Below are 27,415 nucleotides of genomic sequence, written 5' to 3' on the forward strand. Positions count from 1 at the left end.
AGGGATGCGTCTCCACGCCAGATGGCGCCCTAACACCACTGTATCCATAGCCAGTATTAGCTGGGTGGTATTCACACCCCCTACCTCCCTCGGCTGCACGGAGGCATTTTCGGGGCTGTCATTTCAGCCAAAGACTGATATGCACCGGAGCAGCAGCTTTTTCTCTTCATTGATATTTATCTTTATGTTTTATATTCCCAGTTGCTTTCTTTTAAGACGACTGCCTTGCTATAAAAGTATGACGGAGTGTCAAGAAATCGGCGGTGTTGATTTCAGTCCGCTTGTTGTTCACTAGGAGTTCATGGGCTTGGGGTGATGCTGTCATGCAGAGCCGCAGCTCCTCGGGGGACTGTCACATATTCCTCTTGTCTATAAAATATCATATCGTGTTAATGTGTCAATAAAAGCGTATGCTTCAAACGTAGGTACTTACTGCAATATTTAAGAACGGAGGTATGGATGCACATGCCGGTTTGCGTCGGATGTGACAGGAAACAGGCGCATCATTTTCGAGAACACAGGCTAACGGCGAGCGTTTTAAGAATCTAGAAAAGCGGCGAAAATGGCGAAAAACACGTCTCTTTATTTTCGCATTGTGGAAGGACGGAATCTGCCTGCCAAGGATGTGTAAGTTTTAGAGATATCGCAACTTTACCTATTAAACTGGCACCGGTGATTTGCAGTCAGTACTGTACGATGTAGAATAAAAACGACAAAAGCATTTAATAAAACTAAAGAGCTGTCATATTGAATACATTCATATACAGTTATGGGCGTTAATTTACGGTTCTCTAGAACCCTGATTTTAAATTCTTAAATGAGGCACGCACTGATTGCTTATGCTTTGTTTGTAAAACCCTCTGAATAAGATTTAGGTTTGAACAGAAATGTGCGATTTTTGTTTTTTTTTTTCGTTTCTTAGTGTACATATTATAATTGTAATGTAACAGAGTAATGTTTGTAAGATAAGCCATTGTAAACTGCAAAGCTGTAAACTCAAAGAAAGTAAATCGAAGAATTCTGTAGTAAATTATAAAATATATCGTGTATTTCCAGATGGATTTAACGCATGCCTAATGAAGTTCTCCTTTTCTCTTTCAAATAGCTCCGGAACCAGTGACCCATACTGTATTGTAAAAGTTGACAGCGAGATCGTCGCCCGGTAGGTTTCTATGGCGCAAAACTACTGTACTTCCTTTTGTAAGTGAAATTTATGGTGTATAGGTTAATTAGTAATAAATGGCTTGAGCGTGGCTTCTGATACTAAAGCTTTACTTGTATAGAACCTGTACGGTCCCATGAGGTTGCCTTCTGACTCACTGAGAGCAGCGCAGCTTTGTTTGCTGTGCATTTCCTCCTCCTTTGCATTACGTCGTGTGGAATCGTATTGCTCCATCATATTTTCTTCAGTTAATAGTTATATCGCGGCAGAGAAGGCTTGGGGGGAGTGAGTCGGACACAGACACCACCGCGTCGGGCGGGGCAATAGGACAGATTACACCGTACGCCGCCCGCACACTGGGTGGCGTGTGCGGGCGGCAGAGGTTTCAAATGTTACCGTGTTTGCCGCGGACCAGGGGGACCGAGATGGGGGAGACACTTTGTGTGTGTGTGTGTGTGTGTGTGTGTGTGTGTGTGTGTGTGTGGAGGGGGGGAGGGGGGGGGGGGGGCTGTAAAATGTGTGATCCTTGTGAGCTTCTGAGAGCTCAGAATCTGATCCAGCCATAGAGTTTAAAGACACCAGTGGGTAACCATGGAGAGGTGCATAAATTATTACAAGGCAGCTTCTGTCAGGGAGAGGAGGGAGAGAGAGAGGCAGAGATAGAGGGATGAGGTGGACTGGCAGGCATGATAGTGGGGGTGGCTGCAGGTACATGTCGTGAGCTACAGTGGGAGGTGGTGGGGAGGGCTTTTGATCACTGGAGGGCTTATGATCCAGCCTACAGCCGTGCCAGTGCTGCGTCAGGGCGGCATTGGGAGATGCTCACTGGACCATTAAATTTGTGCTCCCAGGCACTTTTCCTCTTTCATGGTGGCATATGCTATGAAGTGAAAAGTGATTTGTTGTCGTTGTTGACACACCACAGCACAACAAAATGTATCCTGTGCATTTAACCCATATGTGACATCATGACATAGCAGGTGTTGGAGCACGGCGTCTCCACCGGGTCCGTGGATGAGAAGAGATTCACAGCTGACACGGGGAGAAGTTGCAAATCACCGGTTTATTGTCTGACAGATTGCAATCCGGGAGCGGCCGTCTGACATACATTCAGCATGTACAGGAGGAGGCTCTGCCATATGTATCAATTGTATCCCTTTTAAAGCCCTTTGGGCATCCCCCCCCCCTTTCTCGGTACCTTCCGTGTACGTGACAACCACATGTGTGGTTCCAGCCGGCTCGTACTGTTCTTGGCCTTCTGGAAGGCTAAAAGATAAGTAGGGGCCGCTGATGTTCTCTGTCGCCCCCCCCTATCTGTTCCGATTAGGTAGCCTTGGCTTGCCGGCGCGCCAGTCAGTTCTTGTTTTGCCTAGTTACAGCCTTATAGAATCATTCCCTTTATTTTATTAATTATTCCCTCAATTCCCCCTTTTGATCTCCACTAGGAGATCACCCTATTGGCGGGGGAGTTGTAGTTCAAAGCTGTCCAAATTACCTTTGCCCCTCTCCGGCCCGACAGGCAGGAGAGGCATCATCTGCGCTTGGATGCCATCCTGCTTCTCTATCACGGTAGTGATGAGACGAACTGATAGTGCGCGCAGGCAGGGAATACAACAACACCCGCAAGTAACTAAAATTGCAGCAAAAGTAGCAATGGATAATAAAAGCGAGCCCATTAAGCCTTTCCACTGTCCGAACGCTGAGGTCAGCCAAGCATCCCAGATGTTATTGATCCCGGAGTGTGTATGCATTGTTTTGGAGAGGGTCCGGAGACCCTCGAGTGCCCTGGTCACTGAGCCGTCTGGTGCTGTGTTGTTGGGAATGTAAGTACAGCATACTTCCCCAAACATAGCGCACACTCCCCCCTTTAGGACTCCAAAGAGTTCCACACACAATCCTGTCCATCCAGCCTAGGAAGGAGGGCAAAAACCCTGAGCTTCAGGGAAATTCCACTCCCAGCCCGCCACAGGCGCGGCCCCCCTTCGGGGTCCATGGCTGGCATGGCTCACAAACCACTAATCATTAACACTTTAAGCATTTTAAGCATCACACATAACACACTTGTTTCCCCCAACATTCCCCTTTTTTATCTTGATCTTCATCCTGGTCCTAGTGTTGTCTGGCGGTGGATGAGGTGCTTTTGTTCTTTCTGGTCGTTGGAGCAGGGGTGGACTACCCTGCTCTGGTTGCTCAGGTCAGAGGATTATTCTGCCCCTTCTGTTGAGACCTGAGTTGCGTCTAGTTCAGCCGAACTGACGTTCTGGATTCCTTCCCTCAGGGCCTCCTGGATCTCTGCCGTGGTTCTCCCTGGGTCCTCTGCAGCCGCGCACTGGCTCCAGTGAAACCACGTGTCGCCTTTGCCTTTCAGATGAACCGCGTGTGACGTCCTCTCAGTGACCTGGAAGGGGCCCGTCCACCTGGGCTCTGACCACTTCCGTTTGATGACTTTCAGTAGGACCCACTCTGGTCTCGCCTCCTGGATCTGTTTAGAGAAATCTGCAACGAGACCTTGCAAACAATCATAATATGCCCAAGGATTTTGCTCCCCCTTCTCGTCGGGGGTCCAGATTACCCCTTTCTGGGGTCCTGGGAACTGCCTGCCTGTCTGGAGCTCAAAGGGGGTGAACCCGGTCCCCCTGTTTATGGAACACCTCACTGACATCATTACCAGTGATAAAGCGTCAACCCAATTCATTTTGGTCTGCGCGCAGATTTTTGCCAATTTTTGTTTTATTGTTTGGTTCATTCGCTCCACTTTTCCCTGGGACTGCGGATGATACACAGTTCCGAACGCATGTCTCAATCCCAACGCTTTCTCTAGGGTCAGTCGGTAATTCGAGTGAACTTCCTCCTCTACCGTGATCATCTGTTTGGACACCACGTATCCTGCGACCCTCTTTGCTTCCTCATCTGCGGCCTGATTTCCTTTCGCTACCATTGTTCCTGACCCTTCATGTCCCTTGCACTTGGCCACTGCCCCTTTTTTGGGAAGCATCAAGGCCTTTGCAAATTCCCTCATTTCTGCTTCGTGTTTTATTGGCTTGTTTCCCGCGGTCAAGAATCCTGCCCTCAGCCATTGGCTGAGTTCCACATGCACTGCGCCTACAGCATATGCTGAGTCTAAGTCTATGGTAACTTCTTTCCCTTCTGCTAATTTCAGGGCCTCGATAACCGCTATCACCTCGGCTCTCTGGGCTGACTGGGCTCCCCCCAGCCTGTCTGCCTTCAAGGTTACATAATCCTGGCCTTGTCTGGCCACCACTGCATACCCTGCCTGCAAACCTCCTGTGTCTGTTCTTCTCTTGCCGTCTTGCTTTCCCCTCTTCCTGCTTGAAAATAACTTTGCATATTTGAGTTAGACACCCCATGTACAACTTCAACTCATAAACCTTGTTTTTTTCCTTTCATAGCACTCCCCCCTTGCGCAATGGTCAAGACCATGCGCATGCATTATTAAGGTGTCAACCACACGACAAAGGCACAACCAAAAATCCATCACGGTCGTAAAACAGACCATCAGAGTCCTTAGCATCCCCTTTGTTTCCACACAGAGGCCTCATAAGGCCCCTCCCGTGGCTGAACTCACACCCCAAGCATGCAGCCTGTTCTTATCAGTATTGCAGCTTAGCTTTGTGCACCTCAAGCCCCCCTTTCGCTAAGACCTTCAGCAACGGCGGCTTCAGTGCCTGTGCATATAACACAGAGCAGATCACCCACATACTGTAGCAATGTGATTCAATCCATCCAAATCTGCCCTAAGCATGTGTTCACATCCTTGCAGTATCCTCACGTGGATGAACTGCTGACCCCTATAGGTGATCGCAAACAAAAACTGTGACTGTTGTGTTAGGGACACCCTGAAAAATTCCATCTACAAATCCACAACTGTGAGCCACTCTGCACTGGGTGGCACATCTGTTAGCAGGGTGTGAGGACTGGGATCTCCCACTGATTGATCCTCCACTAACTATTTCACACAAATCATAAACTAACCTCCACATTTTGTCTCCTGCCAACATTCCTCTACACTTTATTTCCCTTCACACTGCACTCCTATCATGCTCCACAGCCACAAACCTCTTAAGTCTCCTACATACTCTGCACTCCACTGACTCTCACCAACTCACCTTCGGTAGCAGCCTGCATTCCATCACACTGAAATCTCTCCATCGCAACAAACAAGTATGTTTGTTCAATTCAGCCTATTGCTATATTGTTCCTGTATAAATGGGCCCCACTGTTCTAGAATTTCCCAAACTTTATCAGTAACATCTTCAATCCCGTATGAACTATGCTGTCCCCTATTGAACAACAAATTTTGTCGCAGAAGGCTGTACTGTCCACTGAGCACCTCTACGCCCCCCTCTGTACATTTTATGTCTATCTGCAGCTGACACAAAGCATCTCTGCCTGAAAAATTCACTGGGATATGCTCTAATATTAGTATGGGCATATTTACATGTTTGTAACCTATCTGAACTTCCACTAAACAAGATTTTGGAACATACAGGTGTGTCCTGGCTGATCACAGCTCCAGCACACCAGCTGAACCACCCTGTTCCCCAGTCTCTCCAGAGTCTGGGATCATCAAATTTGTGGGTAAATGGGTGCCCTTTGAGGAAACCCCCATCCATTGTATCTACTCACTCTGTTCCAATTAGGGACCTGAGGCCAATTAGTGTCCTGGGGGGCCCCAGCGACAGGGGACTGTCGGCTGTCCACAGGCTGCCCCCGGGGCTTGGGTCCGGAGAGACCACTGGTGCCTGGACTTTTTTCTTTTTAGCGGTCAGCTCCTCCAGCTGCATCTGATTCCATTTCTTTGTCAGTTCCCTCTCACGCTCTTTAGCAAAGTCCTCCTCCTCTCTCTGAATGCCGGATTCTGCAGGTCCTGCTCCGTCTCAGTGCGCCACCGCTTTTCTTGAGCTTGCAGATAGGCAGCTGGGCTCTCCCCCTCCTTGATGGGCTCCACCTTCATTTCAACCACACTCAGCCGTGGAGGAAACATTAGTCGCAGCTGATGCCAGCAGTTAGCACGGTAACCGTCAAAGTGACATGCATCATTCACAGGAGTCCCTGTCGCCGCTGCCAGGCCACTGCTTCGCAGCAGTCTCTCCATTCCATCTACCCCAAAAACGCAAGCCAGAACCACCTTTATGTCCCCTATCGCCAGGAGCCGACCCATAGTTTCCTCCTCAAATGCTTTTATCCATTTTCTGGCCCCTTCTGCCAGAACTGGGAGTCTGAGAATCAGGCCCTCCAGATCCTGTCCTGCCCACGGCACATACTGTGTCTGTGCTCCGTTCACCCTCAGCGGAAGCATTGGAGTGTCCCTGGTGGGGGGCTTCACAGCCCACCTGCTTCTCACTATTCTATGATCTGCATTATCCTCCTCTACTCCTTCCTCACTCTCTGTTTCTGTCTCCTTCTCCTGAAACTGACTCCATCCTTTAGATGGAGGGTTAGGGGTGTCCAGCAGATGCACCAGCCCTTCTGCATTACTACCACTTGCTCCGTACCCCACCTTTATCTCACTCCCTTGTTTCTCAGGCCCACATGCCTGGCCTTCTGTTCTTCTCTCACTCCCTCGCAGTCCTTCCTGCACTGCCTGCCGCAGCAATGCACTCACTTCCCTGTATCCATCTAAACAACTTGCCGTTCCGTTCTGCTCCCTACTTCCTTCATCCTTCTGTGTCACCTCACCTCTGAATTCTACCTTCCCCTCTATTACTGGAAACTGACCCTTGTATGAAGGAGGGGGGGCTTCCACTAACGGACACTGACTTTGATATGACAGTGGCCATATTTCTTCCTGTCTCATCTCTTCTTTCTCACCCCCCTTCTTCTCATTTATTGCCTTTCTCATGGCTTTCTGCTCCCTTCTCCAGGCCTCTCCCTTTGCTTTAAATAACCTCAGTACCTCCAGTTCCTCACTCCTTTTCTTTTTACGCCTTTCTGTGTTCTTATTAGCCTTATGATACTTTATCAGAGTCTCCATCTCCTCACACACTGCCACATCCCATGTGCCCCCTTTAGGCCACTTAGTTACCAGGGCCTTTGTTCTATTCCGCCACTTTTTAGACATCTTTTCTATCCTCGCTTTAAGCAGGGGGTGCTCTCTCCCCAACTGCTGTACTGGTGTTTCTGCTGCCTTTACCGGGGCCTGCATTTTAATGCTTTTCTGCACTCTACTGTCACTTGAACTGTTTTCCTGTCTAAAAGTTAACAGAGTTCCTCACAGTCAACCCGTGCTCTATTCTTTTTTTTTTTTTTTTTTTTTTTTTTTTGGAATTCTCTCCCTGACTGTAGCTACTTCACCTTGATGTGTGGCTCTAAATTATTTGTTGTTATTTTTTATTATTATTTATTTTCTACTTATTTCCTCTCCTAACTAAAATCCCTAACACTGCACCCAATTATCTACGGGCACACATATACTAAAACCTCTTGTCTATAAACTGTTATTTTTCTCACAAAGATGTGGTTTAATACCCTTTATCTCTAAACTTAGTCTCTATAATCCATAAAATCTATTAATCACAATATTTTATTCAAATACATTATTTTAAGATTTAATTATTATTTAATTATTATTTTAAGATTTATTATTAAGATTTTAAGTTCTAAATTTACCAACCCGCACTTCCACTACTGTCAATGACGTTTTATGGAAATGCACAAATGCTCTATCCCGACCCCTGCTAACTTGATCTCTTCTACTTTGTACTTATTTCTGCTTTATACATCTTTACTTGCAACTTATCTGTTGAACAAGGACCCAAAACTGCGGACGTAATTACTTTCCCCACTTCTGCATCAAATTAGCGCTCGCTCTCTGGCGTGCTGCTTCGTCCCTCTGCCTAGCATGCTCTCTCTCCGTTTTCCACAGTAATTCTCCCAGTGAGCGCCTGTCTCCTATCTGTTGTTCAGCACCCCGGACCACTGCACACATACGCTCCCAGGCGTCAGCTACCTCCTTATCCTAGTCGAATGTCCTACTAACAAACACCACCAATACATAAATCAACAACTTCTAAAATAATAAGACTATATTCAGAGCAGCTTACTGTTGTGTCCCCCCTGAACAGGGCACGTCTAAGCTCCATCCCAGTCAAACAGGCCCGCTCCCAGCCGAAACCCCCCCGATCCCCAGCAATGTCAACTTGGAAGGGGGTGTTCTGTGAGAACTCCCCTTCGGTTCTGACAAACTGTAAGACCGCAAGCAGTGACAGCAGAGCCACGGGCAAGTTCAACCAACACAGAGCAAGCGGCGAGCACCCTGAACAGGAAGAACCCACAACGCTGCTCACACACAAACCAGCACAACTGCACCCAAGCTGGTGCTTTGATTCACCCTCTCTCTCTTTTTTTTTTTTTTTTTAGTTTTTAGTTTGGGGTCCTGAATTCCCTGGGTCTCCCACCCAGCTTTTCTACCGCTCGTAAAATTCTATTTCCCTGCGTGGGTCCCGTACCCTCTGCTCCCTAAAATTCTATTTCCCTGCGGGGTCCCGTACCCTCTGCTCCTTAAAATTCTATTTCCCTGCGGGGTCCCGTACCCTCTGCTCCCTAAAATTCTATTTCCCTGCGGGGTCCCGTACCCTCTGCTCCTTAAAATTCTATTTCCCTGCGGGGTCCCGTACCCTCTGCTCCTTAAAATTCTATTTCCCTGCGGGGTCCCGTACCCTCTGCTCCCTAAAATTCTATTTCCCTGCGGGGTCCCGTACCCTCTGCTCCTTAAAATTCTATTTCCCTGCGGGGTCCCGTACCCTCTGCTCCTTAAAATTCTATTTCCCTGCGGGGTCCCGTACCCTCTGCTCCTTAAAATTCTATTTCCCTGCGGGGTCCCGTACCCTCTGCTCCTTAAAATTCTATCTCTCTGCGCACGATACCTAGACACAATGCATACACAACACATAGACAACACAATATACTGTATAAACACAGTGCGTGCAACCTCTCCTCCGTCTTAATTTACCAACGGGCCCCTGGACACTTCAAACTGCTCAATTTGGCATATCCAATGTGCAGATTTTGATATAACAGGCTCTGCTTACCTCTTCTGGTTGGGCCCTGCAGTTCTCTGTGTCCAAGTAGGCCGCGTCACCACTTAGCCGAATCCTGCGAATCTCCTGGGGATCCCGGACGAGCCCCCAAATTGTTGGAGCACGGCGTCTCCACCGGGTCCGTGGATGAGAAGAGATCCACAGCTGACACGGGGAGAAGTTGCAAATCACCGGTTTATTGTCTGACAGATTGCAATCCGGGAGCGGCCGTCTGACATACATTCAGCATGTACAGGAGGAGGCTCTGCCATATGTATCAATTGTATCCCTTTTAAAGCCCTTTGGGCATCCCCCCCCCCTTTCTCGGTACCTTCCGTGTACGTGACAACCATATGTGTGATTCTAGCCGGCTCGTACTGTTCTTGGCCTTCTGGAAGGCTAAAAGATAAGTAGGGGCCGCTGATGTTCTCTGTCGCCCCCCCTATCTGTTCCGATTAGGTAGCCTTGGCTTGCCGGCGCGCCAGTCAGTTCTTGTTTTGCCTAGTTACAGCCTTATAGAATCATTCCCTTTATTGTATTAATTATTCCCTCACAGGGGGCAGCTAATTCAGAACCCAGAGAGCAGTGCTTGGGGGCCGTACCTTGCTCAGGTACTCAGGGGTACTTTGCTGTCAGGGATTCAAACCAGCAATCATTTGATTACAAGTGCACTTCCCTAACCATTAGGCTACCACTGCTGAAGGCATGTACTAAATAAAAACAAGAAAAACAAACTACCATGTACACCTTAGTGCATGAAAAATAATATGCATCAAGGTTACGATTCCATATCTGAGTGGCTCAGTTACTGGTGTGCATCTTGGGGGAGTTTTCCACAGTTTGGCTTTAACAATATCCTGCCCATGTTGGCATTGTTCTTCTGTGTTGTGCTACATGTGACAGCAACGATCAATGTGGATATAATGAACATGATTAAGGAAGATCTAGAACCACAATTAATTAATTAGCATGTAATGTGTGGTTATTGTGCTGTACATTAATGTCATGTGAATTATTCAATGTTAATTGTTGTAAATAGTGATGTATGTTTGGCTACCGTGTGCTGTATGAGTAGTTGAGGCAGCCGGCGCAGTGTGTGAGTTCTAAGAGTGACGTGTGTGTTTTCCCGTACATTGACTCCATGTCATTAATTTGCTGGCGATCACCATGTTTGGTAGCTGCGCCACATTGGTGTCAGAAGTGGGAATGAAGGTGGAAGTGCTCAGCAGGCAGACTGTGAACCCACTGCTGCAGTGAACCTGAAGGGTCCCCCAGAAACCGAGCAATATTCCTTCCCAGGGTGACACGACTGTGCTCGTGCCCTCCACCTCCCCAAGCGACGGCACCGCGACCTGGAACGGCATGACATGGGGACACAGTTGATTCTGACAAAGACCCCCCTAAAACAGCTCTTCTAGGATGGAAAGGGACTCTGGAAACCTACCTCGTCCAGGTCCAACTGGCGATGTGGCTCAATGGTTGGTCCTTCATAGAGATGGCAGGCCACCTGGCGATGTTGGAAGGAAAGGCGCTGAGGGCACTCCTAAGCCTCTCTCCTGGGGAACCACCATGCTGGAATGGCAGTTTGGCCGGGGACAGTCTGAGGGGAAGATGAAGGAACAGCTTGGTGACCGGCGCCGTGGAGACTGCCGAGGAAGAGATGAGTGTAGATGTGCGTGCCACAACTACTGTACCTCACCAGCAACCTTCTCCCCTGTGTCGCACAGTCTGTCTCCACTGCAAGGAGCTGGGACACATCATTGGAAACTGCCGCACTCCAGTACCATGCTCTCACTTTGAAAAGCAACTAACAAATGCTGGGCGGATGGTGCCACCCATAATGCAGTTCAGTCGAATTCCTGCAGCTGCACCCAGAGTGGGCCAGCTTGGCAAGGCCTGTGGCCTGTTTGTCGACTGTCTGGTGGACGGCATGCCCCCATTGAGACCACCCTGATCCTCCCTGTCATGCTGCCAGGCACAGACAGAGCTGCGCCGGCGGGCTGGGAGGTGATAAACATCCAGCTGACCTCAGTGTCGGGCCTGAGCATGGTTATGAGGAGGAAAAGGCAGTTGGGAGTCATGTTGGCAGGACACACGGTGGTGCAGGAGGTCTGGCTGGCCTACATCGCCAACCTCTGCATCATTAGCTTAGACTTCTTAGTCCACCTTGGGGCCATCATTGATGTGCCAAAGGCAGCCCTCCACATCAGTACAGACGTGGTGGTCCTCTAGCACAACAGTGGCAGCCGGCAACAAAGGTAGAGGAAATGAGGATGAGAGGCACCCGTGTAGCAGGAGAAGAGTGCAGCTCGCAGATATCAAGGGAAGGTCTCTGCCAGTGACATAGCCGCAACTACAGCCCAGACCAGGGGAACAGCGGAACCACAACGGCACCATCTCCCAAGACAGTGCAGGATGTCCAGGAGCTTAAGTCAGGACTTAATGGCAGAGCAACAAGATGAACTCAAGGCTCTGCTGAGCTTGTTCCAGGACATCTCTGCTGCCCATCCGAAGACTGCTGAGCCTGTGACATCACAACATTAACACAGGAGACGCCCTGCCCATCTATCTGCGTCTGCACTGGCTGGCCCTGGCAAAGCAGCAAGAAGCAGAACAGCAGATCTGAGAGATGGCAGCAGCGGGACTCACGAAGCTGTCCAACAGCCAGTGGGCAGCTCAGGCCATCCTAATTTCCAAGAAGACACAATGGGACACAAACATCACCTCCATCACTAAGAAGGCCCAACAGTGACTGTACTTCTTGCCTCAGTTAAAGAAATTTAAACTGTCGCAGAAGTTCATGGCTGAGTTCTACACAAATGCAGTAGAATCAATTATTACATCCTCCGTCTGTGTCTGGTTTGGAACTGCAGCATCACCTTCTGAAAGGAGACTACAGCGCATAGTGTGATGCCCCCCTTTAATGAAGCCCTGTACTCATCTAGGATGATGAACAGAGCCAAAAAGATACTGTTCTGACCCCCTGTATCCTGGTCCCTCCCTTTCCAGCATCTTTCATCTCAGTGAAAGCGGAGAATAAGAGCCCTGAGCACAAGGACAAACCGTCACCTTAACAGCTTTTGCCCCCAGGCCATCACCCTTATAAATAAGGCCTCATGAGATACTGTCTCATACTCTAATCACCTGCCGCACAAGCTTCATTAACTTCGGAATTTGTTTGCACCAAACCCAAGCTGTTTGTGCATTACATCCATCTAAGGACAAACTGTCACCTTAACAGCTTCTGCCCCCAGGCCATCGCCTTTTTAAATAAGAACCCATGAGAAGCTGTCTCATATTCTAACCAACCACTGCACAAGCTTCATTAACTTATAGAACTCGTTTCCACCAAACCCAAGCTGTTTGCACATTACATCTATCCTTTTATCTATTTATATCTTTATTTGTCTACATGCTTACCTCACCATTGCACATCTACTGTACAATATTGTACTTCTCTGTACTTGGTGAATAAAAAGATTTCTGATTTCTGAACGTGGTGACAAAAAAGGGCTCCTGTCTGCTGCAATGCATGGATGATGCGCTGGGGTACATTACCAGGTGGATGGGGACCAGCTCGCAGGACCACTGGTGTAACTATTGGCAGGTCAACCTGGCCCCAGAAGCCTGTCCTAAGACCACATTCACTATTGCACATGGACACTTCCAGTTGATGCCATTTAGCTTGTATAACTTCCTGACTACTTCAAGAGGTTGATGGAGCACGTCCTGGTGCACATCCTCCAGACCCAGATCCATCTACCTCGATGATCTGCTGATCCACGTCTGATTTCACCTGGGCAGTGCTGAACCTAAAGACAGTGTTTGCGGTGATCTGCTGGGAAGGTTTGGGACCGAACCCCTGGAAGTGTTCCCTCCTCCAGTGAAAGATGAACTTCCTGCGCCATGTCATCAGCGGGAGGGTGTGGCCACCAACCCGGAAAAGACTGCAAGCTGTGTGAGATTGGTCTGCCAAGCGAACTGTGTTGGAGCTGCACAGCTTCCTGGGGCTAGCGTCATATTACCATCACTTTGTAAAGCACATCATCAGCATCAGCAAGCCGTTGGTGATCGCTGGATGGTGCAGGGGAGTGCTGCTGCAGCTTCCCCCAGGCTTCCTTCACCCCAAAGTGCCCTGCCCCCCACAGCTCCATGCACCATTCTCAACTTAGTGGGGCGCAGGGCACTTCGGGGTGAAGGAAGCCGGATGGAAGCTGCAGCAGCGCTTCTACTGGCCCAGCTGCTGGAAAGGCGCCAAGCTGTGTGTGCACTGCTGTGACGCATGCACAGCTCGGAAGAGCCCCAGCCAGCAGTCCCAGGCTCCCCTACAGCCATATCTGGTAGGAACCTCCATGGAGCGTGAGGCGGTGGACATTCTGGTTCCCTTTCCCCACACTGAGGTCACGAACCACTACATACTTTTGGGTGTGGACTACTTTGCGCAGTACATGGTTCCCGACCATAGCTCCACCACAGTGGCAAAGCTCCTGGAGGAGCTGCATAATGACCAGGGGAGAAATCTGATGTGCAGGTGTTCGGCTGGGAGTGCTGGTGGCTTGGGATCGGGCCCGGGGTGGTGATGGAGTGATGAACAGGGTGTGGATCCCAGGGCAGCACAAGACTGTCATGCTGCATCGCGACCGCCTGGCTCTGTACCAATCCCTAGCCTACTTAGAACAATCATCTCCAGGACCTGGGGTGAGTACCTCGGCAGTCAGAGAAGGACGGTAGGCACTTCGGGCCCAGCATCCATGGAGGGCTCAATGCTGCCCTGCACGCTATCTGGACTTTGTGGGGGTACCGGGATGGTGTAGCACTGGGATTGCCTATCCCAATATGGGGATTTTGAGCCTATGGAGGGCTAAAGAGTAACTCAGAGGGTGGTGAGTGCCTCAGCAGGCAATGATGCTGTGCCTGTGGTTGGAAGGTTGGCGGTTCAAATCCCAGGCTCAGCAGAGTGATTTCACTGTTGGGCTTCTGAGCAAGGCCCTTAATCCCCAACTGCTTTGGATGAAAGTGTCTGCCTAATTTTCTAATTTTTTTTTTGTAAATCCCCTTTTACTAAATATGATGGAATAGCCCATTAGACCTCCATGTATTTCTTTCTGAATGCTATGTAATTATGTAATGCTCTGTCCCAGTGATGAAGCCTTATGGTTTCCCTTGTGGGGTGCCCCCTACAGGACAGCCACGGTGTGGAAGAATCTGAACCCATTCTGGGGAGAGGAGTACACCCTGCACCTCCCCATGGGCTTCCACACGCTCTCCCTCTACGTCATGGATGAAGACACCATTGGGTAGGTCCATGCCTTGTCATATTCATGAACTTGCCGTCAGTTTTATCTCAAGATCGTAATTACAGTGAAATTCGCTAGAAGCTGAACCAGAAAATTTCATGATGGTGCTCCCAACCTGAGTGAGACGCTTTGTAGCACGGCCACTAATGCAGCCCAGTGGTGGCCTGTCCCAACAGCTGTGCTGGTTATGTAATACTTCACTGCCTTTGACAGTCCTGATCATTTCCTGCTGTGTGAATATGATGACAGGGTTCCATGCTAGTGCAGCCTGCAGACCACTGCACTGTCGCCTGCGCATCCTTCTCTGGACGTTTCCGTGCTTCTCTGAGAGCCAAACACTTGTGTGGGGAGCATCTCTGGTGGCACGTTGTTTGTGCGTCGGCCCTGATGTGGCACATTACCTCTCTGCATACATCTTTGCTCTGAACTGGCCTTGCTGCTTTACTCATACATCTTTAGTGTCTTTTTCTGACTGACTCTCCCTTTTCCCCTCAAAGCCACGATGATGTCATCGGGAAGATCTCGCTGAGCAAAGAGGCCATTGCGTCCCAGTCCAAAGGTATTTAGCTGCCTTTTCATGCGGGTGAAGGTGTGACCTCCAGAATAACTGGCTGCCATATCACAGCGCTTTTTTCTTGGGAAATAACTCAGCCCTGCTCAATATGCTTCCATATATTAGCAATGGGCAACAAGTATGTACACAGGCATGTACACACACTTCATTGTGTTGTGTTCATGTGTGCCCGCTGGCTACCTCTCTGCTCGCCCTCCGCTGCATCTGCAGTTCTCTCCCTTCGTGTAAAACGCATGATCTCGCCAGGACTGGACGGCTGGCTGAGCCTGCGGCGGGTCGAGCCGGACGAGGAGGTGCAGGGCGACGTCCACCTCAGCCTGGAGCTGCAGACAACCGGCCAGAGGCCCCTCCTGCGCTGTGATGTCATCGAGGCCAGGTCAGTCGTGGCCCCCCCGGGCCCCCCTCAAAATGTCATAAACGTGTAGCGTGGGCTTCATTCCCACAGCCAGCACTGTATGTGTGGAGTTGGTATGTCGTATATTCGCTTTGTATGTTCAGTTTGTGTGTTCACATGGGCTGCCCCAGTATAAAAACACGTCAGTGAATGAAGTGGTGTCTCTGAAGTGCCAGTAGCATGAGTGTCCTTGACCAGACTCCAGGCTCACCAACCGCAATAGTGAGCATGGATGAGTGGATGGATGGATGGATGGATGGATGTGTAAGTTAAGCTTGGAGATCCATCCAGCAGGCTGAGCTGATAATGACGGGGGCAGCATGGAAACCATGCACAGTCCCAGATCTTCTAACCTGGGCCACAATGATCAGCAACAGCGCTATGGAGCTACCGCTATGAAGGCCGTTATTGGAGCTCTGGAGCTACCGCTATGAGGGCTGCTATTGGAGCTATGGAGCTACCGCTATGAAAGACGCTATTGAAGCTAAGGAGCTACTGCTATGAAGGGCACTATTGGAGCTATGGAGCTACCGCTATGAATGACGCTATTGGAGCTATGGAGCTACCGCTATGAATGACGCTATTGGAGCTATGGAGCTACCGCCGTGAGGGCCGCTATTGGAGCTATGAAGCTACCGCCGTGAGGGCCGCTATTGGAGCTATGGAGCTACCGCTATGAATGACGCTATTGGAGCTATGGAGCTACTGCTGTGAGGGCCGCTATTGGAGCTATGGAGCTACCGCTATGAATGACGCTATTGGAGCTATAGAGCTACTGCTATGAATGACGCTATTGGAGCTATGAAGCTACTGCTGTGAGGGCTGCTATTGGAGCTATGGAGCTACCGCCGTGAGGGCCGCTATTGGAGCTATTTAGTGCCAGCCTATCAGTGACAATTGTGAAGTATTCAAAGTTTTATTACCATGTTTTCTATACATTTCTTAATTTTCTAAATTATTTGAAATATTCAAATTCAGTTGTTCTATTAGTGAACAACTTTTAATTGAAAGAGATGTTAGCACAACATGTAGGTTCTCGTTATAGATTCATCAAATGAATTTGAATTTATATAGTGTATACTCCTAGGTTGCAGGCTCACATCCTGACAGGGACTCAGTGACTACCTTGTGTGAAGAATACACCCAAGAAACAGCATAAGGGTAGAACTGCAGAATGGTACCAGAAGTCAGCTCAGCTCGCATCAGCAGCAGCCCAGATCCTCCAGAGACTTAAACACAGTCGATCTAAACTCTGGCAAGCGGTCCCCCATGATTGCTGGCATTAAAACAGAGAACGGCTGAACCACCCCACCCCCCCCATTCACCATCACAGGCTCCAGACCTCCTGCAGCACACATGCTCAGCAGCGCCCCCTACACCCACAGAAAGGCCAGGGATTGTGGAAAATGCTGCCCCCTCACTGTCCTTGCTTGCCTCTGACAGTCTGTGTGGTATGAAGGTGTGTGTCTGGATTGCAGTGTGCTTTATAACCTGTCAGCAGGGCTATCCAGAGGGCTTGCAGTGTTTGTGGGGCCGCAGGGGGGCAGCAAGGGGAGCAGCAGGGTGGTGACAGGGGGGCGGCTCAACTCTGATAATGTGACAAACCACATTCCTTTGGAATTTCTTTGAGATCCCTTCATCTAGAATGGGACTGGGTGGAGGTGGCTGGAAAGTTGTGATTTAGACAGTGGTAACTGATTGGGCAGCAGTGACTGGGCTGCAGTGATTGGTTGGGCAGTGCTACTTGATTAGGTATTGGTGACTGGGCAGCAGTAATTGGGCAGTGGTGATTGGGTAGCAGTACCTAGGCAGTGGTTAAGGTTAGGGGGTTAGGATCATGACACAGGAAGCCTGTTCAGAGAAATCACCAATCAGGACCATCCTCTGTGCACCCCTCCCTCTGCCCTCCAGGGACCTGGCTCCACGAGATATTTCCGGAACTTCTGACCCATTTGCCAGGGTCCTTTTCAACAACCACAGCGCTGAGACCTCGGTGAGCATGGGCAGCAGTTACACGCCCGGGGGGAGTTTCCTGAAACACAGGTGGGCGTCATTAACGATGGTGAGACTGACCCCTCCTGGAGGATGTAAGGTGGCTATGAAGGTGGGCCAGCAGTGTTCATCAGTACTGGGGCATTACACGGGGCTAGGACCTAGTGACACACCGTCATCAGGCGGCCAGGAAACCTCCAGTCATATTAGCTTCACCTTGGCAAAGTGGTGCATAGAACGATTGTTAATCTGTTAAATTTTAATAGCCATGGTGCTCAGTAGCAGAAGGATTATACTTCCATTTAATTTTAAAAAAGCATTTTGTGGTGCTTGTTCGAATCCCTGATCAGCAAAGTACCACTGGTGTGCCTAGTGCAAGGTACCGCCCCTATCATGGCTCCCTGGGCGCTGAATTAGCTGCCCCCTGCTATGTCACGATATCACATATGGGGCTGAATTAGCTGCCCCCTGCTATGTCACAATATCACATATGGGGCTGAATTAGCTGCCCCCTGCTATGTCACGATATCACATATGGGGCTGAATTAGCTGCCCCCTGCTATGTCACAATATCACATATGGGGCTGAATTAGCTGCCCCCTGCTATGTCACGATATCACATATGGGGCTGAATTAGCTGCCCCCTGCTATGTCACGATATCACATATGGGGCTGAATTAGCTGCCCCCTGCTATGTCACGATATCACATATGGGGCTGAATTAGCTGCCCCCTGCTATGTCACGATATCACATATGGGGTTAAATGCAGAGGAAACATTTCGTTGTTGGGCACTATGTGCTGTGGTATGTCAACAATGACAAGTAATACCTTCCCATTCCCTTCCCTGCAAAATGAGCCAGATGTACTGGGTATGAACAAGTAGATCCATTTTTATTCAATTAGGCATCAACATTATCGTTACTTAACATTTCTGTTTCCATTAGCTATTGCCTGAATGATTCGCACAATAGTCTCGTTTCCACAAAAGTGGTCCTGGTGCCAGACTTTTTCCCAATCCAGCACTGGTTCCATGTGCTTCCACCGCAAAAAAAATGGCCCTGGGACAGAAAAAAACGGCTCCGGTATGGCACCATACGAAAACCTGGGTTCAGAATGTGGCACCGTAACACCAGCGAAAGTGAGATGGTCTATGGCATCCATTCGTATACACAGAAAATAGTCTAATAACAACGGTGCTGGCAGTGAAGCAGCTTGCTAGCTTATTAGCGGAATCAGGTTACATCGTTTTTTTATTCTGAGAAAAACAAAAGATCGATCTGCTGGCCAGATTTAATAATAAAGTATAAATATGTCGTAGGTCGAATAAATAAAATATTATGGTGTTTGAGTGGCGAAGAAATGAGGCAGACAGCAAAGTTCAGTTTTTAGCAGTTTTTAGCATTACAACATGATCCTTTGAAGGACAGCAGTAAAACAGCAAGCGAGACACACAGATGGGGGAGCCTTTACAGAAACAAAATGTCATAAAATAGCTTAAAATGCAAGAAGATCTAATTGCCTGTAGAGTGGAGCTCCACCGGAAATACGTCACCTCCACAGGAAACACGTGATCTTTAAGGGCGTAAAGTGGAGCTCCAGTTAGGGTTAGGGTTAGGGTTAAGGTTAGGTTTAGTGTTTATTTGCTGTAACACAGAGTTGAGGTCACGTGTTTCCTGTGGAGGTGACGTATTTCCGGTGGAGCTCCACTCTACAGGCGTCTGCAGCTGGACCCTTGTCTTCGACTGTATTTTACAGAAAATATTAACTTGCACTAATATAGGTGCCGGGCTCATGATGTGCTCTGTTATACACTGTGAACGTAAGCGCAGTATATCAGTTTAATTTTTATTCTGCTTAACAGAGCAAATACTTCAAAATGGGGTGACACAGCATCTCTTGTGTTTTATCATTGAGTTTTTGAGCCTGGCAAGTGATTCTAATGACAACAACTGTGTTACACCTGTTACGTTCAATTAATAGTGCAGTCAAAAGCTTCAGGTGAAAGTCATCACAACAACAACTAGCACACACTGCTATTTGCGTGACTAAATTTACAACCCCACGAAACCCACATCTCCACAAGCTCCACATCCCCACTAACCCCACATCCTCACTAACCTCACATGCCCACTAACCCCACATCCTCAGTAACCCCACATGCCCACTAACCCCACATCCTCAGTAACCCCACATGCCCACTAACCCCACATCCTCAGTAACCTCACATGCCCACTAACCCCACATGCCCACTAACCCCACATCCTCAGTAACCCCACATGCCCACTAACCCCACATCCTCAGTAACCCCACATCCTCAGTAACCTCACATACCCACTAACCCCACATGCCCACTAACCCCACATCCCCACTAACCCCACATCCTCACTAACCTCACATGCCCACTAACCCCACATCCTCACTAACCCCACATGCCCACTAACCCCACATCCTCACTAACCTCACATGCCCACTAACCCCACATCCTCACTAACCTCACATGCCCACTAACCCCACATCCTCACTAACCCCACATGCCCACTAACCCCACATCCTCAGTAACCCCACATGCCCACTAACCCCACATCCTCAGTAACCTCACATGCCCACTAACCCCACATGCCCACTAACCCCACATCCTCACTAACCCCACATGCCCACTAACCCCACATCCTCACTAACCCCACATCCTCACTAACCTCACATGCCCACTAACCCCACATCCTCACTAACCCCACATCCTCACTAACCCCACATCCTCAGTAACCCCACATGCCCACTAACCCCACATCCTCAGTAACCCCACATGCCCACTAACTCCAATTGAGACTGTAGGAGTTCTTATCTTATTTCCTTTTCCACTCCTGCATGATCTCAGGTGCCGTAGATATTCTTGCAGCCCTGTGTTCGATGGCACCCCTCTGTCTGTGTCAGATCATCAAGAAGACACGCTTCCCGCACTGGGGGGAGCAGCTAGAGCTGGAGCTGGAGCCGAGGGAGCTTACTGGAGGGGGCAGCCTGACCCTGGAGATCTGGGACTGGGACATGGTGGGCAAGAATGACTTCCTGGGAAAGGTGTGTGACAGATAGGATGGAGCGTCCGAGGAAAGGGACATTGTTACATTTAGTGCAAGCAGAGGCAGCCTACTGTGAGTTTAGTTGCAAGAGGTTCATTTTATACAGGGTCAAGGTTGCCTGAGAACTGAACAAAGACTTAACAAGCTGACCATAAATACATTAAGAGCAGAATCACAGAAAGTTATCACGATCGCCACTGTGTTTTAATGCTGTGTCAATCTGAACATGCCATGTTTATATGCATTTGAAGGCTTTCAACTCTTGATATGAACTGAAGTAGAGACTCTCTACTGCATGATTGTGGCCTGTAGGTGGAGATTTCCCTCACCTGCCTGTTGAAGAGCCCCCTACTGGAGGGCTGGTTCCGCCTGATGCCCCTCAGAAATGCAGAGGATGACGCAGGGTGAGGCCATGGCCACCAGCCACTAAGCAAGCAAGGATAAGCTAGGGGGAGTCGTTGTGGTGGGCTTGTCTGCTTTGAACCCTCACCAGAGGGCTGTCAGGGGTCTCACAAACGACCACTAATGCTAATGATAATCTTGGCGAGACAGAGCCCATGTTGCAAGCAGCCACTTGTGGGGGGTTTATTACTGAGTGACTCATCCTCGGGGGGTGTGGGGGGGGGGGGGTGGCTCTTTTGGAGGCTAAACCGCATAAGCATATCTAACGGTTCTTTTTCTGAGCTAATGAGTCTCATAGATCAATGATAGCACAGGCTATTGTGATCTGCAGAAATCATTAGTGAAAATAAGCTTTGATAATCCTTTTCTTTCCAGTCTCAATAGCTCAGATAAGAATATCATTATATGGCAGAGAGTGTTGGATTCACCCTGCTCAGTCACTCACTCCTGATCCTGCCATACTGTCCGTACTCTCTGCTTAACGCCTCCCCAGTAGGAGCAAGCTGGGTGCCGTGCGGCTGAAAGTTCGCCTCATTGAGGACCAGATTCTGCCCTCCATGTGCTACCAGCCCTTGGTGGACCTGCTGGTGGAGTCCGTCATCTCACCTGCGGAGGCAAGTCACCCGGCTCCATCACCCCTTCTAGTTGCGCTTTCCCCAGCCCGGACAGTACACAATGTGCCTGTGGTTGCAAAGCTTTACTGAGGCACTCGGTCGCAGCCAGTTTTCTCTCAACAAGCACTGTTGTAGTTTAAGGCACTCTCTTGGGATTGCCCCCCCCCCTCCCCCCATTATTAGAGCCACACAAGACCAGAGTCTTAGCAGAAGTGCGCTCAGTATCAGGCAGACCAAGACGGTGCTGTTTTCTCCTTAGCTTTTTGGCTTGTTTGGGGCTTGAGCTCCAAGCATGTTACAGGGTATCAGATATTAGTGTGAGTGATGTGGGCACCAGTTTGGCTTACGGAGGTCTGTGTCTGGCATCCATTCTCTGAGCATTGTCCCCCCAGGTGGATGATGTGAGTCCGCTGACCATGCTGGAGGAGGTGACCATGACGGAGAGCCGGCAAGATGTGGCCATGACACTGGTGAAGATCTACCTAGGCCAGGGCCTGGTGGTGCCCTTCCTGGACTATCTGAACATGCGTGAGGTCAACCACACCTGTGAGGACACCTTTTTGTGTGTGTGTGTGTGTGTGAGAATTATTAAAAATTGAATTAGTTTATACAATAAAGCTGCGATATTGGGATACACAGCTGTTATATTGTTGCGGTACTACATGGAATGTTGCTCTCATGTTGTGTGAATCCGGGGATCACCCTGACCACAGCTGGATGGGCGTGGCCTGTTAGACTGGCCTAGCCCACTTGGGTTTCCTACCTGCTGGAAGTCACACGGCCATCACTGTTTAGCTTTGACAGGTGCCATAAGCCTGGCATGGTTGCCCTCTTCTCACTGCCATCATATTTATCAGCTAACTGGTGCTCGCTAACATTAATGGAGTAGAAGGATGGTTCAGGTCCCTCCTTCGTCGATGTCGACCAGGGGTCGCTTCCCTGAGGGTAGTTCCCCACAGGGTAGTTCCCCACAGGGTAGTTCCCCACAGAGACCTAGGAGGGTAGTCTAAATCCCCTACCGAGAATGCGGGTGGTTAGAATCCCATGTTTTTGGTGGTATTTTATTGTGCGATCATGTGCTTTGTGTCTGGGAAAGTCTGGGTACTTCATGGTCGGGGAAAGTGGGTGGACATGTGTACCTGAATGGGAAGGTGCAGATGAATGTGTGGTTAGTGGGTCAGGTGCTTCGTGATCGGGAAGGTCCGGTTGGTCATGTGCTTCATGGGTCGGGAAGGTGCAGTTGATCATGTGCTTTATGGGTCAGGAGTCTGGTTGGTCGTGCACTTCATGAGTTGGGATGGTGCGGTTGGTCATTTGATCATGTACTTCGTAGCCGGGAAGGGTGAGAAGAGGAGCTGAGTATGTAAGTCTCCTCTACTGCTAGTACAGAGCCTCACTATCACCAAAGCTTTATGTTGGTGGTGCACGACAGGCCAGCCTTGACCAACAAAGGACCCAGCAGCCTCCTGCAGCTAAGATGGGGGACTGGTCATCCTGGGTCCACCCATGCCACTGGATATGGAGTGGAGTGCTTGACAGACAGGCATTGGTCAGGTGAACTCAAATGGCATGAGATTACTTACGTTCTGCTCTGAGCACAACCTGACTATAACCAACCCCTTCTTCTAGCATAAGGCTAAATTTAAGACATCATGGATGCACCCTCACTCCAAACACTGGCACTTGATTGATTATGTCATAGTGAGATGTAGTGACATCAGGGATGTTCAGACTGGACAGGCTGCCATATTATTAAAACTAAGGTCCAAGTCCACCCCCCCCCCCCCCCGTGAATACGAGGGCCCAACGGAAAGTGACTAGATTGCACTCGCCTGGGAAACATTGATGCAAGAGTTCCGTCGTTCCCTTGCTGGAAAACTGATGAAGGTCTCCTTCAGCTCTGAGAACACCATGGACCAGAAGTGGACCTCTATTAGCTCAGCTGTCCAGACTATCGGCTATAGGAGCAAGAACCGTCAAGACTGGCTTGACAACAACTCGGATCCGTAACCATCCGTAACTTGCTGAAGAAGGTGCATATAGCACACTGGGCAACCCCAAACAACCCCTCATCCAGCAACACTAGGCAGCAATAGCAGAAAGCACGACAGGAAGTACAGGTGACTATTTGCACCATATAGAACAAGTGGTGGACAAAAAGACACATGAAATCCAGTCATTTGCTGATAAAAATGGCATGCGTAACTTTTAAAATGGTGTCAGAATTACGGTATATACGACCCAAGAAATTGCTGCACCGATCCTCTGAAAAAAACAGATGATTTAACAGTTTCCCGTAGCTTTCTTAAATTTACATCGTTCATCTTTTAACATACGAGCGACATAGTGTTAAGTAGGCTTCGGGAATCTCACCCCAGAACAGCATCCTGATGAGGTGGGCTGAATTTTTTGATACCCTATTAAATCAGAATTCTGATGTAGAGCCCACCATCCTGGATGCACTGGCTCAATGTCCTCCCATTCACAACACCAGCCAGCCCCCAACGTTCCTTGAGGTTTTGTCAGCTGTCGGTTCCCTTAAATTAAACAAGTCCCCTGGTACTGACGAAACTCCGGCAGAGCTGCCAAAACAGAGAGGGTACCTCTGTACAAGAACCCCACACTAATATATCACCAAAGTCTGGCCAGATGAGAACATCCCACCTACTGGAGTGATGCCAGTATTGTCACTGTTTACAAGAACATGATTGAGAAGGCTATTTGTGGCAACAGTAGGGGTATAACAGCCAGGAGACACTGAAGGAGACTCAGGAGGTACATATCCATGGCATGCATAAGCAGGAAAGGACAGCCAGGAGACAACAAAGGAGACTCAGGAGGAACACACCCATGATATGCCAGTGGAAGAAAGGACAGCACGGAGACAGTGAAGGAGACTCAGGAGGAACATACCCATGGCATGCCAGAGGAGGAGAGGACAGCCGGGAGACAGTGAAGGAGACTGAGGAGGAACATACCCACGGTATGCCAGAGGAGGAGAGGACAGCCGGGAGACAGTGAAGGAGACTCAGGAGGAACATACCCACGGCATGCCAGAGGAGGAGAGGACAGCCGGGAGACAGTGAAGGAGACTCAGGAGGAACATACCCACGGCATGCCAGAGGAGGAGAGGACAGCCGGGAGACAGTGAAGGAGACTCAGGAGGAACATACCCACGGCATGCCAGAGGAGGAGAGGACAGCACGGAGACAGTGAAGGAGACTGAGGAGGAACATACCCACGGTATGCCAGAGGAGGAGAGGACAGCCAGGAGACAGTGAAGGAGACTGAGGAGGAACATACCCACGGTATGCCAGAGGAGGAGAGGACAGCCGGGAGACAGTGAAGGAGACTCAGGAGGAACATACCCACGGTATGCCAGAGGAGGAGAGGACAGCCGGGAGACAGTGAAGGAGACTCAGGAGGAACATACCCATGGCATGCCAGAGGAGGAAAAGATAGCCGGAAGATAGCAAAGGAAACTCAGTAGGAACACACCTATGGTTGTTACTATCACTACCATCACATACACATGTCCCACCTACACTGAATTTGTGGGTCCAGGATTGGATTATTCAGCCATCTAAGAATTCATCGATAAAGACAGAAGTGGATGTCATCAACCCCCGTCACATTCAGTCTCAATGGACAACCATAAACTAATCCTGGATTGGGGCTGTCACACGCCCCCGTAAACAGCACAGCACTCTCCAGCCTGTGCATAGGTCTTATGACTTTCTGCCAAGATGCTGATGTCTGCAGTCACATGCTCACTTCAGATTCTCAAGGTTCTTTTCACATATGTCTCTTAATCCAAGTGAGAACAGTTCCTGGATTCAGCGTGAGCACTGTGATCCTGTGGGTGGTGATACTGATCAGAACCTCATACTGATTAGCTTCTTATTTTCTCAGGGGTGATATTAAAATATCTTACTTTCACACATTATCTCTCATATAAATTAAGTACCACCTAATAATAATGTAAATGATCCTGCAGCCAGAGAACTTTTCAGATGAGATCTAGGTCAAAATATCAGCTCATATTTAGGTCAGGATCCTAATAATTACAACTATCTTCTCACATCCTTACAGTACCTGTTAAGTTATAATGTATTTATAACTCTGAGTTTATTGCCATTGCACATTTACAGATGTCTTTCTCAGACATCGTTCTCTTTGCTGAGCACGGTTCTGTGCACAGTTTGGGGCGTGTAACCTTGGATGCTGCTGACAGGAGTGTCAACCAGGGCAGGTTTCTGTAAGACAACAGGCGATGCCAATGTATGGTCGCAGCGACCAACCCAAAATGATGCTGCTGTCCAAAAATATCTGACAAAGTATTGTGCAAAACACCACACTTAGGTTAATAAAAGGAACTTCAGTGAAAGCAAACTTTTTCTGCCTCGTTAAGCTTATAGACTTCAGTGTAATGTATCTTGTGCGTTCTTAGTACATAGATAATTGAGGCACGTTTAACCAACCAGAACATGAATTCAACCATCAGGAAAGATAAACTCACCAATATTCGCCAATATATCTGAATGTGGGCAGTGGTGGCTTAATGGTTAGGGAAGCGCACTTGGAATTGTAAGATTGCAGGTTTGAATTCCCGACCAGCAAGACACCACTGAGATACCTTGAGCCAGGTATCGCCCCCAAGCCCTGCTCCCCGGATGCTGAATTAGCTGCCCCCTACTATGTCATGATGTCACATATGGGTTAAATGCAGAGGACACATTTCATTGTTGTGTGCTGTGGTGTGTCAACAATGACCACTGATCACTAAATTGAATGAGCCAGGAGTTATTGTTCTTGTTGATCAGCTAATCTTGTGTATATACCGTAAAAAAGATGATTTGTTTTTATGTCCAGCTTTTTGATTGTGCAAAAGGAAAAATCAGTGTCTGATAGTTTGTCTACGAAGGCGTGTGTCCCCAATTAGCTGAACACAACGACACGGTGAAGAAAAAGGCTGATCGATGCCATTCCGTTTTCGGGTTGGCAGGAGCTGCCATTCAGGACACGATGAGAGTGAAAACTTTCCTGCTCTTGTTCTGGCTTTTGCTGGAGTGTTTGTGTTACACATGTCATGTAAAACAGTTCTGTAAAGCTGTATAGCCTACGCATATTTTAGTCAAGTCACTGCCGTAATTTCACTTGTATTTCTGAAAAGGACGCACCTGTTGTAAGCTGTTAAAAACATCATTTTTGTCAGCATCACTTTAGGAGCATCAGCTCTCCAGGTTAATAGTTACACAAATGAAGGCTCAAGATACAGGCTGAATAGGGCTACATGTCATTGAAATGAGCAACCAATGGAAAATGTTTAGGATTACAGTGTAATGAATGTTTTAATATTTACTGTAATATGTAATAATGGGGTGGAGTGGGGGGGGGGGGGTCAGTCTATAGAGTTTGCGTTGTTAATAATTTTGAACCGCTGGTCCTGTAAGGCACTGCGATGCTGATTTAGGTCATCAGGAAGGAAGACTCCTCTGATATGCACATGGCTGCTCCTAAGTGTCTATAAACAGGCCTATTATTGGCTACTGTTGCCATGGCAACAGCCAAGTTTATTTCCAAAGCCATGAAGGCAACCCATAGGGATGAAAATAAGGACAGAAATATTTTGTAGATTTTGCAGTATTTGAAGCATATGTAATTATTGATTGATAATAGATAAAAATACTAAATAGGCCATAAATGTGTAAATGCTGAAAACCTATTCAGACTATACAGAGAGTTATACCCTGATATACAATGTATGTGTCTTATGACATTTCAAACATGTGAATGAAGTTTCATTTTTTTTTTTTTTTTTTTTTTTTTTTTGATGTATGACCAGTATGTCCAAATCGAGCCTAG

The 27,415-nt window shown here is 48.6% G+C and overlaps 1 protein-coding gene across 3 annotated transcripts in view; it reads left to right on the forward strand.

The window, feature by feature from the left end:
* LOC111839324 (rasGAP-activating-like protein 1) overlaps nt 1–27,415 on the forward strand; it is a 51,317-nt gene that overhangs the window by 251 nt on the left and 23,651 nt on the right. Inside the window, exons 2-11 of one of the 3 annotated variants that reach the window (XM_072708007.1) lie at nt 426–627; nt 1,106–1,162; nt 14,385–14,498; nt 14,996–15,057; nt 15,319–15,448; nt 17,378–17,459; nt 20,392–20,532; nt 20,847–20,938; nt 21,430–21,550; nt 21,943–22,096. In XM_072708007.1, the coding sequence (XP_072564108.1) occupies nt 563–627; nt 1,106–1,162; nt 14,385–14,498; nt 14,996–15,057; nt 15,319–15,448; nt 17,378–17,459; nt 20,392–20,532; nt 20,847–20,938; nt 21,430–21,550; nt 21,943–22,096 (1,018 nt within the window). In that variant the 5' untranslated portion in view covers nt 426–562. Of the gene's footprint in view, nt 1–89; nt 628–1,105; nt 1,163–14,384; nt 14,499–14,995; nt 15,058–15,318; nt 15,449–17,373; nt 17,460–20,335; nt 20,533–20,846; nt 20,939–21,429; nt 21,551–21,942; nt 22,097–27,415 lie in introns of those variants that run through there. The other 2 variants (XM_072708008.1, XM_072708009.1) reach the window with 2 other exon arrangements.

The sequence above is a fragment of the Paramormyrops kingsleyae genome, chromosome 2, assembly GCF_048594095.1.
Source record: "Paramormyrops kingsleyae isolate MSU_618 chromosome 2, PKINGS_0.4, whole genome shotgun sequence".
NCBI classification, from domain to species: Eukaryota; Metazoa; Chordata; class Actinopteri; order Osteoglossiformes; family Mormyridae; genus Paramormyrops; species Paramormyrops kingsleyae.